Source organism: Trichosurus vulpecula, chromosome 6 (assembly GCF_011100635.1).
Source record: "Trichosurus vulpecula isolate mTriVul1 chromosome 6, mTriVul1.pri, whole genome shotgun sequence".
In the NCBI taxonomy this organism is placed as follows: domain Eukaryota; kingdom Metazoa; phylum Chordata; class Mammalia; order Diprotodontia; family Phalangeridae; genus Trichosurus; species Trichosurus vulpecula.
The window spans coordinates 78,353,406-78,370,136 of NC_050578.1; the positions used below are offsets into that span (position 1 = coordinate 78,353,406).

General features: G+C 37.6%; 1 protein-coding gene and 1 pseudogene across 1 annotated transcript in view; one reads left to right on the forward strand and one right to left on the reverse strand.

Annotated features, from left to right (window-relative positions):
* CCDC158 (coiled-coil domain containing 158) overlaps nucleotides 1-16,731 on the forward strand; it is an 89,315-nt gene that overhangs the window by 46,518 nt on the left and 26,066 nt on the right. Inside the window, exons 16-18 of the mRNA XM_036764968.1 lie at nucleotides 3,607-3,765; nucleotides 6,906-6,998; nucleotides 15,088-15,216. Coding sequence (XP_036620863.1) covers nucleotides 3,607-3,765; nucleotides 6,906-6,998; nucleotides 15,088-15,216 — 381 coding nt within the window. The remainder of the gene's footprint in view (nucleotides 1-3,606; nucleotides 3,766-6,905; nucleotides 6,999-15,087; nucleotides 15,217-16,731) is intronic.
* Nucleotides 9,711-13,538, reverse strand: LOC118853225 (annotated as a pseudogene).

The following is a 16,731-nucleotide window of genomic DNA, read 5'->3' on the forward strand; positions in this document are numbered from 1 at the left end:
GAACCATGCTTTTATAAGTACTTCCTGATCTCAATTTAGAAAATAAAAACACATTTTGTAGTGACTGGGGATTCGTTTTATTAGGGACAAAAACAGGAAGAGCTATCCTGCGTTGAGAGATTTGAATGGTCCTCTAAGCACTGCTTTAGCTGTATCCCGCAGATTTGGGTATGCTGTCTCATTGTTGTCATTATCTTTGATGAAATCACTGATGGTTTCTATGATTTATTCTTTGACTCAGCCATTCCTTAAGATTAGGTGATTTAGTTTATAATTAATTTTTAATTTATGTTTCCAAGGCCCTTTATCAAATGCAATTTTTATTCTGTTGTGATTTGAAAAGGGTGCATTTAATCTTTCTGCTTTCCTGCATTTGTTTGTGAGGTTTTTATGCCCTAAGACATGGTCAGTTTTTGTGAAGGGGCCATATGTAGCTGAGAAAAAAAGTATATTCTGTTCTGTTCTCATTCAGCTTTCTCCAGAAGTCTGTCATATCTAACTTTTCTAAAATTCTGCTTATCTCCTTAATTTCTTATTTATTTTATTGTTAGATTTATCTGAGAGGGATAAATTGAGGTCTCCCACTAGTATAGTTTTACTATTTCCTTCTGTAATTCATTTAACTTTGTAGTCTATTTTGCTTCTGACCGTTGCCTCTCTTAATCTTCCCATTTGGGAATGTAGACAGCTTAACCTTATTAAGTTTCTTATAATTTTTCACTTTTCTTGAGTCTTGTTTTAAATGTCAAATTTTCTATTCAGCTCTGGTGTTTTCATCAGGAATGCTTTAAAGTCCTCTGTTTCATTAAAGGTCCATTTCTCCCCCCACTCCCATCCCTCTACCCCCTGCCCCAAAGTATTATACTCGGTTTTGCTTGGTAGGTTATTCTTGGTTGTAGTCCTAGCTCCTTTGCCTTTTAAAATATCATATTCCAAGCCCTCCACTCCTTTAACATGGAAGCTACTAAATCTTGTGTGATCCTGACTGAGGCTTCATGATATTTGAATGGTTTCTTTCTGGCTACTTGAAGTATTGTTTCAACAATCTGGCTAGCAGCTGTCGTGGGGGTGAAAGACCAACACAAGCCCAACAACAAGCACGCTGCCAAAGTGCTGCAAAAGCCCAGGTTCTTTTGATCTGCTTTACTAAGGAAAGCAATGTTAAGGGGTGGACAATCTTACTTTAATCCAGTATACAGATATCATTCACATATTTCAGCACCTGAACTTCAGAGCAAATACAAACAAATTACAAACATCAACAGACAGACCTCATCTGATTCAAATTCCAATACATAGTTACCAGAGTTTAACAAAGTCCCAACATCTGAGTTATGAGCTGGAGGGCTGTTAGCTACAGCTGCTTGGAGTCTCTGCATCATCGCGCCACCAAGAGTGAGAGCCCTGAGGAAATAGCTCTGTCTTCTCTTCTTATACCATCATCAGACATCATCTGAATGACCAGAACTTAGGCTCCTATGATTGGCTCTTGAGTTAGCACCTCCCCTTAGTACCCTGGGAGCTTCACACCCACATAGGCTTAGCACCTAAGAGGGGTTTGGGCCTGGGGCTTAGCACCTAGTAAGACTCAATGAAATACACTGAATTAATCAAAGGAAACAAAAGCCAAACTCTTCAAGGGCACTTGGTTGAACTGAGTGCTAAGAGCCCATTTTGCTTACCAACACAAGTATCCTCTCCTTGACCTGGGAGCTCTGGAATTTGGCTATAATATTCCTGGAATTTTCATTTTGGGATCTCTTTCAGAAGGTGACCAGTAGCTTATTTCAATTTCTATTTTATCCTTTGGTCCTAAGATATCAGGGCAATTTTCCTTAATAATTTCTTGAAAGATATTGTCTAGACTCTTTTTTTTTTGATCATGGCTTTCAGATAGTCCAATAATTCTTAAATCATCTCTTCTTGACCTATTTTTCAGATTAGTTGTTTTTCCAATGAGATATTTCCCATTTTCTTCCATTTTTTCCATTCTGTTGACTTCGTTTTTTATTGATTCTTGATGTATCCTGGGGTTTACTAAGCTTCCACTTGACGAATTCTAATTTTTAAGGAATTATATTTTTTCAGTGAGCTTTTGTTCCTAGGAAGAAGAGGTATACTCATTTCATCAGAGTATTAGAAAATGTTGACATGTTATAGTTACACAATTCAATTCAACTCAATTCAGCAATTTTTATTAAACACCCACCATATGTAAGGCTCAGTATTATGTCTTGGGAATTGAAAGACAAAAATGAAACAGTCCCTTCCCTCACAGAGCATACATTTTACTAAAGATCCCTCCTGCACATCAATGAAGAAATGCAAAGTGTATATAATGTGACTGATGGCTTCTGACTACAAGATAATTTGGGGGGTAAGGTAAAGCCCTGACCTCTAGGGAGATCAGCAAAGGCCCAATCAATGAAAATACGTAGGAAGAGGGAATAAACATTTTTAGAGTGCCTACTGTGTGCCAGGCATATTACACTTATTATCTCATTTGATTCTCACAACAACCCTAGGAATAGGTCCAGACGAGGGAGAGGAGGCACAGGAATGAAAAGACACTCCGGTCACAAAAGAGGGAAGGGGACTAGACACTGACTCCCAGCCCAGCCCTCTGTAAGGCCGGTCTTCCCTACCTAATCAGAAAAGGAAAGACACTGGAAGTGATACCGGTAGAGAGAGTGTTGTTACTCTGCTAATTGTCATAGACCCCTCTCCCTCCTCTGTCCACTGAAACTTGAAACACATCATACTGATGGACTTGTTGACTGATGCTGATGTTTGAATGACTAGGAGGAAAAGAAAGCTAGACTGAAGTCAGAATATCTGGGCACAAATCCTATCTCTGCCACAATATCCTGGTTCTGTTACTTTGGGCAAATCATTTAACTGCTCTGGGCTCAGTTTTTACATCTGTAAAATAGGACCATAGGATGGAAGGACCATCTAATCCAACCTCCTCATTTTACAGAAGAGAGAACTAGCACTTATGGGGGAGGGGAGACTATAAATTGACCAAGGTAACAAGATAAGTAGGAATTTAATTCAGGTCCTTGGATTCTCTAATTAGGGTCCTTTTTTAACTTTAAAATCTAATGTGCCCAGCATTTCGTGTGTCTCTGTATTTTATAATAAATTTTGGTGTTGAGTGATTTTGATGCAAATTAGGTAATGATATGTCCTCAGTTCAGTTTTGTACAATCTTGAAAAATGGCAAATGGACATATCTTCTGTAGTAATAATTGGATTTCAGTAAAATTTTGTATGGTGGATGTCTGCAGTTGTGAGAAGCATCAGTTCTTTTTACATGTAAACACATAGTTACAGTAATACCTCATTAGTGGAAATTCATCAAATATTATATTTACTAAACCTAGGAGAAACAATCATAGGGCTAGCTAGCAGTGAGGAAAATAAGAATGAATCCATAGTAACATGGTCTGCTTCCTCTCAGTCTCACTAATAAATAAGTAATTGAATAGTATAAAAATAATTTAATATTAAAGTTAGGTTTCACTGAATCAATAGCTTACATTTCTGTCATCTAGTAATAGCAGTCAGATTATCCCAGAGATGCTTTCTTCTCTATAATCATAGGAGAAGCGTTTCTTAAAAGAAGAGAAAAATAAATTGAGTCAAGAATTGAGCATTGTTGCAACGGAAAAAACCAAAATGGCAGGGGAGCTGGAGATCCTGAGATCCCAAGAGCGGCGCTTGAAAGAGAAAGTTGCTAACATGGAAATTGCTCTTGATAAGGTAATTGTTATTTGAACTGATCATTTAACTTAAAAAAAAACATTTTTATTCTGATCACACCCCCAGAAGGAACATTTGCATATGCATAGAGGATGCAAAAAGAGGATTGCCAGTGAAATCATGATTCTCCATTTCATAATGCTTGTTTTCTTAAACAAAAATTAAGTTCAACATGCTCTTTTCAAAACTGTTCAATTGTTTGTATTTCTTTCCAAACTTCCGTCTTTTCTCTTTTGTGTATTTTGAAAAATATTTCAATGGCCTTCTTTTTGCTAATCTCTTTTTCCCCTTAAAACTCCACCCCCAATTAAAAAACCTTGTAATAAATAAGTATAGTTAAAGCAAAATGAATTTATATTGTGACCATGTCTAAAAACATCTGTCTCTGCATCTTGTGTCCATCCCTTCTCTATCAGAAAGTGGGTAACATGTTTCATCATAGGTCTTCTGGAGATATGGTTCATTGCATTGATCAAAATTATTAAGTCTTTCATTGTTGTTATTCTAGTGTAAATTGTTCATACTTCCCATGATTTTCTGAAATTATTCATTTCTCATGGTGTAATAAATATTCCATTACATTTATATACCATAGTTTGTTCAGCTATTATTCAATTGATGGACACCCCCCGTAGCTTCTAATTCTTTTCTCTTCTTTTTTCCCTTCAGGATCAGTAAGTTTTTTCTGTTTGTTTAATATTTCCTTCCTGGTATGGTTTTCTCTCTAAACTCCATTCCCTATCCTCCTGTGGAGTTCGCTGTATTTCTATACCAGATTCTCTCTCTCTCTCTCTCTCTCTCTCTCTCTCTCTCTCTCTCTCTCTCTCTCTCTCTCCCTCCTCCCTCCCTCCCTCCCTCCTGCTTTGTCCATTTCAGTAAGATTCATATGATGCCTGTTGCCCCCATCTCTTCCTCCACATTTGTAAAGTCTTCTCACTCCAATTGTGCAAAATGTCAGATTGTGCCTTCTTCTTCCTCCTTTATATACTAATGTATTCCTTTTATCTTCTTTTGCTTTTATCCTTTTGAAACCCTCAGAATTAAAACAATCCATTCTCAGGTTTTGAGTTTTTTCTTATTTATCTCCTTCACTATCCTATGAAGACATGAAGGTTCTAAATGGACACTTGTTTCTTCACCCCATTAGAATGGTAACCCTTCATCATCAGAGAATACAGTTCATCATACATATTTGCCTTTCTAGGTGTCTATGGACTCTTGTATTTACATGTCAAAATTTCTAGTCAGCCAGAACTGAGTTTTTCATCAGAAATAGTTGAAATTCCTCTATTCCATCAAAGGTTCATTTTCCCCCTTTATATTTATAGTATTATATAATAGCTCAGTTTTTGCAGAGCAAGTTATTCTTAGTTTAAGCTCATATTTTTGCCTTTTAGAATATTGTACTCCTAGTTCTCTCATTTAAAGTAGAAGCTGCCAGGTCTTATGTGATCCTGACTAGTTTTTAGGTACTTGAACTGGTTCTTTCTGGGTGCTTGCAACATTTTATATTTGATGTAGAAACTCTTGTTTGGGCTATGGCATTCCTGGGGCTTTTCCTTTTTGGGGTTTGGGTTTCTTTTAGAAAGTGATTTTTTTATCTTCACTTTGCTCTTTTGTTCTGATGAATCTGCGTGATTTTCATTCAAGATTTATTTAAATGTAATGTGGAGGCTTTTTTAAAAAAAATTGTGGTTTTCATGGTTTTCAATGATTCTTAAATTATCCCTCCTTAACCTGTTTTCCAGGTCAGTTTGTTTTTAATATCTTCTATTTAACATTTTTGGGTATTTTTTCTCTCTTCAGTTTGTTTTTATATTTCTTCAGAGTATTGTGTCAAGGCTGGACTTTGCCCTCTTTTCCACTTATGGGTGCTCTTCTTGATCTTGCCCTGGGTTACTTAGATTCCTGTGCTGACCTTTACCTCCTTTGGTAAGGGCACCTGGTTCTTTGAATTTCAGTGCCCTGGATACTTCATGGCTCTCTGTGGTGTCTCAGGATACAATGCGGGGGACCTCAGATCCCTGGGCAGTCCCTGCCCTGCCTGCAAAGGCGGCTTCCAAGGTCTCCACAGTGTGATTCTGACCCCTTGGGGTTCTCTCTGGGTGGGGGGAGGGCCTCTGTTCTTATTGCCCCTGGACACAGATCCCTATGGGCTACCTATGGGTTTGGCTCTTCTCTGGTCGTATTGGGAGGTTACTGGTTTGTTTGCCTGGGCTCATGCTGGCTTATCTTATGGTTTCTCATTGAATTTCTTGATCATTATTTATCCTGGTATAGTATATACAGTAACAAAAGTATCAGCCTTTCCAAAATTAGTTCATGCTACTAAGGTCACATGCTGCTCATTATATTAATAATAAGGGCACACTAGAATAGGCATATGACTAAGTGGATTCTTAGTAACCTGAATTAATTTGCCTAAATTAACCTAGTTAATTTATATAAACATCTGTTATCAAAGAATACTTAGCACTGGATAAAAGAGATTCCACAAAGTAAGACTAGCGTAATAAAAGAAGTAATGCCACAAGAGTTAGGTCCTTTTGAGGGTTAGATGTAGCCAAAAAGACATATTGTTTTACTAATACCATTTACTGTCACTAGGCCATTTGAAGTGGAAGAATAGCATTGGCTCTTTGTACCTACAGGTACCCAAGATACCTTGATGTGCCCCATTCTATCTGATCCAAATCTATGCAATTCTAACTATGCATTACTATTCCTTCTAATGAGACTGACTCCCTTACTGTGTTTCCCTGGTCATTCTTCATCTTTCACCTTGTATATTTCTGTTGTTCTCCTTGTGACCCCATTTGGGGCTTTGTTGGCAAAGATACTGGGGCAGTTTGCCAGTTCCTTCTCTAGCTCATTTTACAGATAAGGAAACCAAAGCAAACAGGGTTAAGTGACTTGCCCAGGGTCACACAGCCAGTAAGTGAGGTCAGATTTGAACTCAGATCTTCCTGACTCCAGGCCCAGTGCTCTATCCACTGCAGCGCCGCCTAGCTGCTCATGTGTATTTTAGTCTAACTCTAATTCCCATGTCTTAAGACCTCTCAGCATTTGTTCAGATGACAGAGACATTGAAAATGTCTGTCCAGGTTAGGTCTAATGCCTGTGCGGTTATTTGATTGTAGGCATCTTTGCAGTTTGCAGAGTGTCAAGACATTATCCAGCGTCAGGAGCAAGAATCAGTCCGCTTGAAGCTGCAGCACACGCTGGATGTAAAGGTGAGGTCTTTATTCTAATTAACAGCCTAACTTAACAATGTGCGTTTTTTCCCATTCATTTTTAAACATTTATATGCTGGAGATATTTTTTTTCATTTAGGATTTTTTTTTATCATTATAACATTACACCTTTTTCAAAACAAGTACAACTTACAGAAATTATAAATATGTGACATGTCAAGTATTAAAATTTACTATATTTTGTTTTGCTGAAATGTCCCTTCAGTTGTAAAAACAATTTCTTGTTACAAAAAATCACAAACCTTAATGGATCTGAGTTGCTTTTACAAATGTGCTAACAAAATCTCAAAGTCAACAATATTTTAGATAGAAAAAATACTCATTTTAAAATAGTATAACAAACATATTTCTGTGAGATATGTATATACACACTGTTTTTTAAAAATAAGAAACCTTTACAGAAGTTCCAAGTTACATTAAGCATAGTTAAAAGCAAGATCTAAGCTGCCTTTTAGAATATAACCTCATTATTATGGGAATAATGGCAGAAACAAGAAAATACTGGTCAGCAGTTAACAATTACCTGCTTTGAGAAAAAGCCAACAAAATGCAAAGTTTTCTGGAATAGATTTTCAATATTCTGCTCAGGCCCCCTGGTACCAGAAGTATTTACTCCCTACAAATAAAAGCTTCAGGGCAACTTTCCTTTGCAGTTAGTTGTGGTTAAGCGCCTTCTTTCCGCAGTGTTGCTGTAGGATTATAAAGAGAGCCAAGTAGCTAGGATTTATATTTCAAAGCATTCTGGAAATTGAATCCAATGATCTACAGGTTTGCCTGTAAAAACAACTTGTTTGTGGTCAATTACTACAATAAAAAGATGTGATTATTTTACAATTAAATAATTTGATATATCATGCCATAGTAAGTACTGAAGCATGACTCAGTCACATGGCAATTTTTGTCTAAGCTAATTAAGTATTATGTGAAATGCTTAAAAAAATGCAAACAGGTGTTAGTTGAAATTTTATGATGCTCTTAAATTCAGGAAATGATTTTATCATTTTTCTGGCTCCTTTTCAAATTTAAAGTGAACGTGACAAGCCCATAATTCAATATTCTAAATCATATACACTTCTGCAAGTGCAAAATCAAGCTATATTGTGTCTATATTAAATCACAAAATTTGAGGAAATCTAGACAGTCCTCTGCAAGATAATGTCATCCTGTTTGCATTGGGAGTCATGGCACTCAATAGATAGTCTTTGCTACAAAATAACACTTAAGTACCAATTCACAGCGCCATCAATGTTCTTTTTTAAAAATAAATTTTAAAAATTTATTATTTATTTATTTTTAACATGTAAAAAAATTTTGAGTTCCAAATTCTCTCCCTCCCTTCCCCACCTTTCCTCTACCCACTGAGCAGGCAAGTAGTGTATCAATTATAGATATAAAATTGTGTAAGACATATTTCTGTATTAGTCATATCACAAAAAGGAAGAAAAAATAAAGAATATGAAAAAATTATACTTCACTTTGCATTCAAACTCTATCAGACTCCATTTCTCTGGAGGTGAGTAGCATTTTTTATCATGAGTCCTTTGGAATTGTCTCGGTTCATTGTATTGATAAGAGTAGCCAAGTCTTTCATAGTTGATCATTATTACAATATTGCTGTTGCTGTGTACACTGATCTCCTGCTTCAGCTCATCTCCTTTTCATGTAGGTCTTCCTATGGTTTTTTCTGAAGCCATCCTACTTGTCATTTTTTGCCCTTGTATTCCATCACTACTCTATTACTCCATTACAATCATGTGCCACAACTTGTTCAGCCATTTCTAATTGATGGGCATCCCCTCACTTTCCAGTTCTTTGCCACCACAAGAAGAGCTGCTATAAACATTTTTGTACGTATAGGTTCTTTATCTTTTTCTTTGATCCCTTTGGGATAAAGTCTGAGTAATGATATTGTTGAGTCAAAGGGTATAGTTATAGCCCTTTGGGTGTAGTTCCAAATTGCTCTCCAGAATGGTTGGACCATTTCACAACTTTAATGTACTTATTTTCCCTCATCCCTTCCAGCATTTGTCATTTCTGATAGGTGTGAGGTGGTACCTGAGTTGTATTAATTTGCCTTTCTCTAATTGATAGTGATTTAGAGAATTTTTTCATCTGAATATAGATAGCTGTGATTTCTTCTTCTGAAAACTGCCTCTTCATATCACTTGACAGTTTATCAGTTGGGGAATGGCTCTTATTTTTGTGAATTTGACTTAGTTCTCTAAAAATTTGAGAAAAGAGGCCTTTATCACAGAAACTTGCTATAAAAATTTTTGATATTATTTCATTTTCTATGGTAACTTTTAGCAAAATGTAGTTTCCCTGGTTATGTCTTTTAATTAGGTCTATTTTTGCTTTTACTTTGTCTGAGATCATGATTGCTACCCCTGCCTTTTTTACTTCATCTGAAGCATAGTAGATTCTGCTCCAGCCCCTTATTTTAACTCTCTGTGTGTCTTTCTGTTTCAATCTTCAAATACTGCAAACTTGATTTTGGGTGATATTTTTAGGTAATGTTAATTCTAGTTGATCCCATGTGTTTAGAAGGCTTGGGCCTTTTCTTCTTTTTCCATGAAAAATTGCAGCTTCTCTCTAAGCTAATTGGATGCCTGTCTAGTATACATATATACCTTTTAAATAACAAATCTGAACAACTATATTACCAACTTGGAGAGACTCTCATGGAACTCTTCATGTTTTATATATGATTTCTCTACACTTGCTTCCTCTTGCTGAAGCAGTCAGTTCTTCACTCTTAGCATTTAATTTGTTAATTACCCCACTCCTGGGGGCAGAGCCAAGATGGTGGAGAAAAGGCAGGAACTCACCTGAGCTCTCCCAAATTCTCCTCCAAACAACTTAAAAGTAATTTCTCAAAACAAATTCTGGAGCAGCAGAACTAACAAAAGGATGAGGTGAAACAATTTTTTCAGTCCAAGACAATTTAGAAAGCTGACAAAAAAGGTCAGTTGTACCAGGGTGATAGTGAAGCATAGTCCAATGCAGGCAGCACCTCTGCTAGACAGCAATAAGTACTGAGGGCAAATTGGCAGTGGTGGCCTCCAAAGCTATCATCCCACAGATGGTAAGGGAGTTGGACAGCTGGCCAAAAGACAATTATCAGGGTCCCTTTGCTGGCACTGGATTCGGGACTCTATCGCATTGCCAATATATGGATCTGGGTTGCAGTCCTGGATCTCAGCCCCAGGGTGAGGAGAAGCACTAACACACCAGAGCTTGTAGTTACAAGGGATCTGGGACCCTGGTCACAGTTCCAGGGTGGAAAAGAGTGCTTGTGATCACTAATAGACCAGAGCATAGGGCAAGAGAGTAGTAAACACATCTTTCCTTAGATCATATCACCTTAGAAGAACTGAAAACTTACAGATCCCCAAACTAGCTCTGAAAATAGCTATACAAAACCTCTGAAGTATGGGAACACTGTCCCGTCTATCCCAGGAGCCGGGACCAACTTTAACATAAAGATAAAAGTCAAGAAACAGGCTGGAAAAATGAGTAAACAACAACAACAAAAGAACCTGACCTTAGAAAGTTACTGTGGTGACAGGGAAGATCAAAACAAACTAAGAACAAGACAAAAAAGTCAAAAGTGTTATATTGGCTTAATAGAAAAGGAAGCACAAAAGCTCACTGAAACAAATAATTCCTTAAAAACTAGAATTGGGCAACTGGAAGCTAATGACTCCAGGAAACATCAAGAAACAATAAAAAAGAATGAAAAAGCAGAAGAAAATGTGAAATATCTCATTGGGAAAACAACTAACCTGGAAAATAGATTGAGAAGAGATAATGTAAGAATTATTGGACTAATTGAAAGCCATGATAGAAAAAGTGTAGACATCATATTTGAAGAAATTGTCAAGGAAAACTTCTCTGATATCCTAGAACCAGAGGGTAAAAAAGAAACTGAAAGAATACAATGATCACCTCCTGAAAGAGATTCCAAAATGAAAACTCTCCAAAATGAAAAATATTATAGCCAAATTATAGACCTCCCAGGTCAAGGAGAAAACATTGTAAGCAGCCAGAAAGAAACAATTCAAATATCATGGAGCCATAGTTACAATAACACAAAATCTAGCAGATTCTACATGTATCACTAAGGCAATAACAAGATCTTCAAATCTAAATAAAGGATTAGAAGGCAAAGGAGCTAGGACTACAACCAAGAATCGCCTACCCAGCAAAACTGAGTATAATCGTTCAGGGAAAAAAATAGATCTTTAATGAAATAGAGGACTTTCAAGCACTTCTGATGAAAAGACCAGAGCTGAATAGAAAATCTGATTTTCAAATACAAGACTTCAGAGAAGCATAAAAAGATAAACAGGAAAGGGAAATCATAAAGGGCTTAGTGAAGCTAAACTGTTACATTCCTACATACAAAGATGATATTTGTAACTCCTAAGAACTTTCCCAATATTAGGTGTTAGAAGGAGTATATAGAGACAGATGGCACAGATGTGAGTTGAATGTGGTGGGGTGTTATCTAAAAAAAGTAAAATTAGAGGGTGAGAAAGAGAAATGCACTGGAAAAACGAGGAACGGAAAAGTAGACTGGGGGCAAATTGTCACACATAAGAAAGGCATGAAAGAGCTTTTACAACGGACAGGGAGATGAGGGAAGTTGGGGGTAGTGCTTGAACCTTACTCTCATCAGAATTGGCTCAAAGGGGGAAAAACATACACACTCAATTGGGTATGGAAATCTATCTTATCTTATGGGGAAGTAGGAAGGGATGATGATAAAAGAAAGTAGAGAGGATTGATAGAAGGGAGTGTGGATTGGGGGAGGTGGTAGTCAGAAGCAAAACACTTTTGAGGATGAACAGGCTGAAAGCAGAGAGAGAAAAGGATAAATGGAGGAAGGGGGAAGGAATAGGATGGAGGAAATGAAATACACAGTAATCATAACTGTGAAGAATTTTTTACAATAAGTTTTTGTGATATATATAGATATATATAGAGAGAGAACTGAGTTAAATTTGTAAGAATATAACTGATTCCTAAATTGATAGTCAAAGGATATGAATGGGCAGACTAAGTAATCCAAGCTATCTATAGTCATATAAAAATATTCTAAATTATTATTGATTAAAGAAATACAAATTAAAACAACTCTGAGGTACTACCCCACACCTATCTGGTTGGCTATTATGACAGAAAAGGAAAATAACAAATGTTGGAGGGGATGTGGGAAAATTGAGACACTAATGGCCTATTGGTAGAGTTATAAACTGATTCAACCATTCTGGAGGCAATTTGGAACTATGCCTGAAGGGCTATAAAACTGCATAGCTTTTGACCCAGCAATACCACCACTTGATCTGTATCCCAAAGAGATAAAAAATGAAAAGGAAAAAGACCTATATGTACAAAAATATTTACAATAGCTCTTTTTTTGTTGGCAAAGAGTTTTCGGAGATATCCATCGATTGGGGAATGGTTAAACAAGTTGTAACATTCATCACAATCATTTGTGATGAAATATTATTTCGTTATAAGAAATGATGAGTAGGATGCCTTCCAAGAAACCTGGAATGGCTTACATGAACTCATGCAAAGTGAAATGAGCAGAACCAGGGGAACATCATACATGGTAAGAGCAATATTGTATGATATACAATATTGTTTGATGTACACTGTAGCTATTCTCAGCTGCACGATGATCCAAGACAATTTCAAAGGACTTATAATGAAAAATGCTGTCCACCTCCAGAGAAAGAACTGATGGGAGTCTGAATATAGATTGAAATACAATGTGTTTACTCTTATTTTTCTTGGCTTTTTTTGTCTGTGCTTTCTTTTGCAACGTGGCTAGCATGGAAGTATGTTTTGTATGCCTGCACATGTACAGCCTATATCAAATTGCTTGCATTCTCAAGGAGGGGAGAGGGGAAGAAGAGAGGGAGAAATAAGTTGGAGTTCAAAATTTAAAAAAAATGAATGTTCAAAATTGTTTTTATATGTCATTGGGGAAAAATAAAATATTAAAATAATTTTAAAGAATTACCCCACTCCCTTGCTTCATGACCTTTATAAACATTAGATGATAGCACATTTTCCATCAGTCCTTTGGGATAACTGCTAAGGCTCACTCCTTTCACAGTGTTTGGTTTCTTGAGCCAAAGTCATCTTTGCCAGTTCTTGAGGATGGGGTTAATAATAAGCTTCTTATCTCCTGAAACATTATTTGTAAATGAAATATTAGTCAATGTAAGGTCCATTGTTTTCTCAATGGGATCAGCTACAGAAATGTTCCTGCTCATATTCTTTGGTTTTTGCTGCCCCAATAAGCGATTTTACAACAAAAGGCATTCCCTATTCTGTGCTAAGAAGTCAATGGCCATATAATTTTCCGGTGGATTCTGTGTATCTGTCTAACATATCAACTCCAGCTATACTTGAATTCTTAGGAGTTGGAGATTTCTGCCTAGCAGCTGTAGTAAGTGTTTCTCATGGATAGTCGAAAATGAATTCTGACATCCAAATCTTCATGGTGCCAGCAACCAACACTAAGACGTTTGGGCAGCATGAAGGATTACCTTCGGGGAGGTCAGGGAAAAGAGGGGACACCATCACTCTTCCACTTGCTGACAACCTGGAAATAATTTTGAATCTATTTCTATTACAGCTTTATGTTATTCCAGATTATGACATTATGGTAAAATGCTGCATCTTGTAAATAATGAAAAACATTCATATCTAGCCAAGCCCACTGAAAAGCAGGAGTCAGTTTTCTCCTATCACACACTACTTGTTTTAACCACTTAGTTTCATACATATGGATCTTTGGAAGAACAAACCAGAATTTTTCTTTTGGTTCATTGAATTTTTAAATGGTAGAATCTCAGAGTTGATTGGGATCTCATTGGTCATCTGCAATATTCCTGACAATTGGTCATCTCTCCTCCAGGGAGGGGAAACTCATTGCCTACCAGGCAGCCTATTTCACTTTTGGACAGCTGTAAGTATTAGGAACTTTCCCCTCACCCTCCCCAAATCCAGCCAAATCAGCACATTCCATTCCCTTGTTTCTAGTTCTGTGCTCTGTAGAAGCTTTCTGACTCCTGCCTGGGTAGGCCTCAGCACACTAGGTGACTTGGCTATTGCTTTATAACCTTATCTCTTTCCAGATGTGGTATAAAGTCAAAAGGTAAGCAGGACAAAACAGTAGCACTTTCCTTTGGCCGCATTGAGCTCAGATCTCATACTTCCTACAGATTTCTGCTGCTATCTTAGGTCAATAGAATTTATTTCATACCAACTCCAAAAATTTCTCATGACCCAATTATCAAAAATTGACACGCATTGTTTTCATGACCATAGAAGGCCTTGCTTTATTTATACCTTGTGTTGAATCAGTTTAAGTCTCACATAGTACTCTCTTGGAGAGCTCTATTTCCATTTTCTCAATAGTAGGGCGCCCTTTGGAGAATACAACTTGGGTAGTGCGACTTTTTTTAGTCTATATCACTTTTCCTAGATCTTCTTCATGAAGGTAATCTGAAGACAACCAAGACACATATTTATGCCTCTAGACCAGGGGTGGGGAATTTGTGGCCTCGAGGCCACATGTGGTAATCTAGGTCTTTGGGTGCAGCCTTTTGACTGAATCCAAATTTTAGAGGACAAATCTCTTTATTAAGGGGATTTCTTCTGTGAAGTTTGGATTCAGCCAAAGGACCACACATGAGTCCCCAGAGGGCCACATGTGGCCTTGGGACAGCAGGTTCCGCACCCTTGCTCTGGAGTATACATTGGAATATGCTGACAATCTGAATGAATACTTCTTCCTAAGAGTCTGACTCCCCATAGAGTAACTTAAAAATCAATCCTGATTGGGCTTAATATATCAATTTTAGGGGTTAAGTTTTTTATGATATTAAAAAAATTTATATTCAGTGTCCAATATTCAAATAATACTTGATATTTTGTAGTATAAAGTTACACTTGGGTTTCATAATCCTTTGTGTTCAAAAGGCCAGAAATCATTCAGAATGTTTTGCCCATTTATATCCATATCTATATCTATATTAACATATAGGAACTTCAGGGTCCAGGCTACATCCCACCTCCTCCAGTGAAACAGCGCCTTATACCATCACTGCCTACTTCCCGGCCCCACTCTGCTAATTTACCATCTTCCCAGTCTGCCATCAGCTATGTATCTCATGTAAGTACTTTTTCTAACCCCTGTGGCAAATGAGGGAATGAATGTATGCAACTTTAGCTCAAGGCGTTTTCCATAAAAGACAAAAGAATATATATGCATATACATGAGAATTATTCATTTTAATTGCTAGGTTGTAGAGCTTGATTTTTTCCAAAAAAATTTGTGAAGATAAATTATGTAGTACATGGTGTCTTGGTAGTGCTTTCATTCTGTCTGTCAAGGAGAGAGCCGTTTGTTTTACTTCTCTCCTCTTCCTGCTGTCCATCTCTCCGATGACATCATTTACCTCCTTTCTCCTGGTGATACAATGAAGCCTCCCCACGCCCATCCTGCTCCTGGACATTGCCCTTTGGGCAGCCCACAGTGGCATCATCTGAGGCCACGGGGTTCTGTAGCTTGAAGTCATGCGGCACCACCAGGAGAATTTTGTTGTTAAAAAGATGGTGGTTGTTTCTGGGAGAAGCTTTGGAGACTTGGCCACTCTTCTCTTTTCACTTCCAGTCCCCGGTTATTGCTCGTCCCCAGTGGATGATTCACACCTAGACAGACAGGGTTTATGCAAGGCAGATGTGGCATTATCTCCAGGGGTTGTATAACTGAGTGTTACATCTTTCTGGACAATAACTACTCTTCCTGGGTTTGATTTTTTTTTCCTACGTGCACAGTGGGGCTGAAATCTTTTAAGTGATTATGAATCTCCCATAGGAGGCTCTGCAGTGATCCAGGGTCAGTGAGTCTGTCCATAAGCATTTATTCAATGCTTACTATGTATTTGCCAGGCACTTGGTAAGCACTGGGATACAAAGAAAGATAAAAACATGGCCCCTGCCCTCAAGGAGCTCACAGTCTAGAGGGGAACACACAACCATGAACATACAAGACATATATAGTATAAATGGAAGGTGATCTCAGAGAGGAGGGACTTGTGGGGGCAGGAGGGCCTAGGTCATGGGCACATACACGACATAACAAAAAGCAAGTATGAAACAATGCAGGATAGAATTCATCTAAAAAGGGCTGGCAAGATATTGCCTTGAGCTTTGCAAATCTGAGCAAAAGGACCTTAGCCCAAAAAGGAAAGAAAACTGTGTACGTATGTCCATCAAGTGGGATACCACATCCTGTAGCTGGAGTGCAGGGAGAAGAAGAGCACCAGAGATAGCCAAGGGATCTCAGGAGGGAAGGTGCCAGAAGGGAGCCAGCATGAGAGCCTAGGGTCTCAGCTGTCCATGTACAATGTAAAAAGTAGTAGGAACAAGCCAGAGGAGCTACAATCCTCCCACAAGGAGGCGAGCAACCTCATGTGAGTTAGTGGGATAGGCTCCACAACTGGAGAGCCACTCTGGAAGAAAGCCTACCCCCCTTTTTAAAAAAGAAATAACATAGGGATGGGTAAAAGGGGAGAGAATGGAGTAGCACTGTATTTTATTTTTTTCCTTTGAGACTTTGTTTATATATATACACACACACACACACACATACACACATACACACACACGTATATATTTAATATTT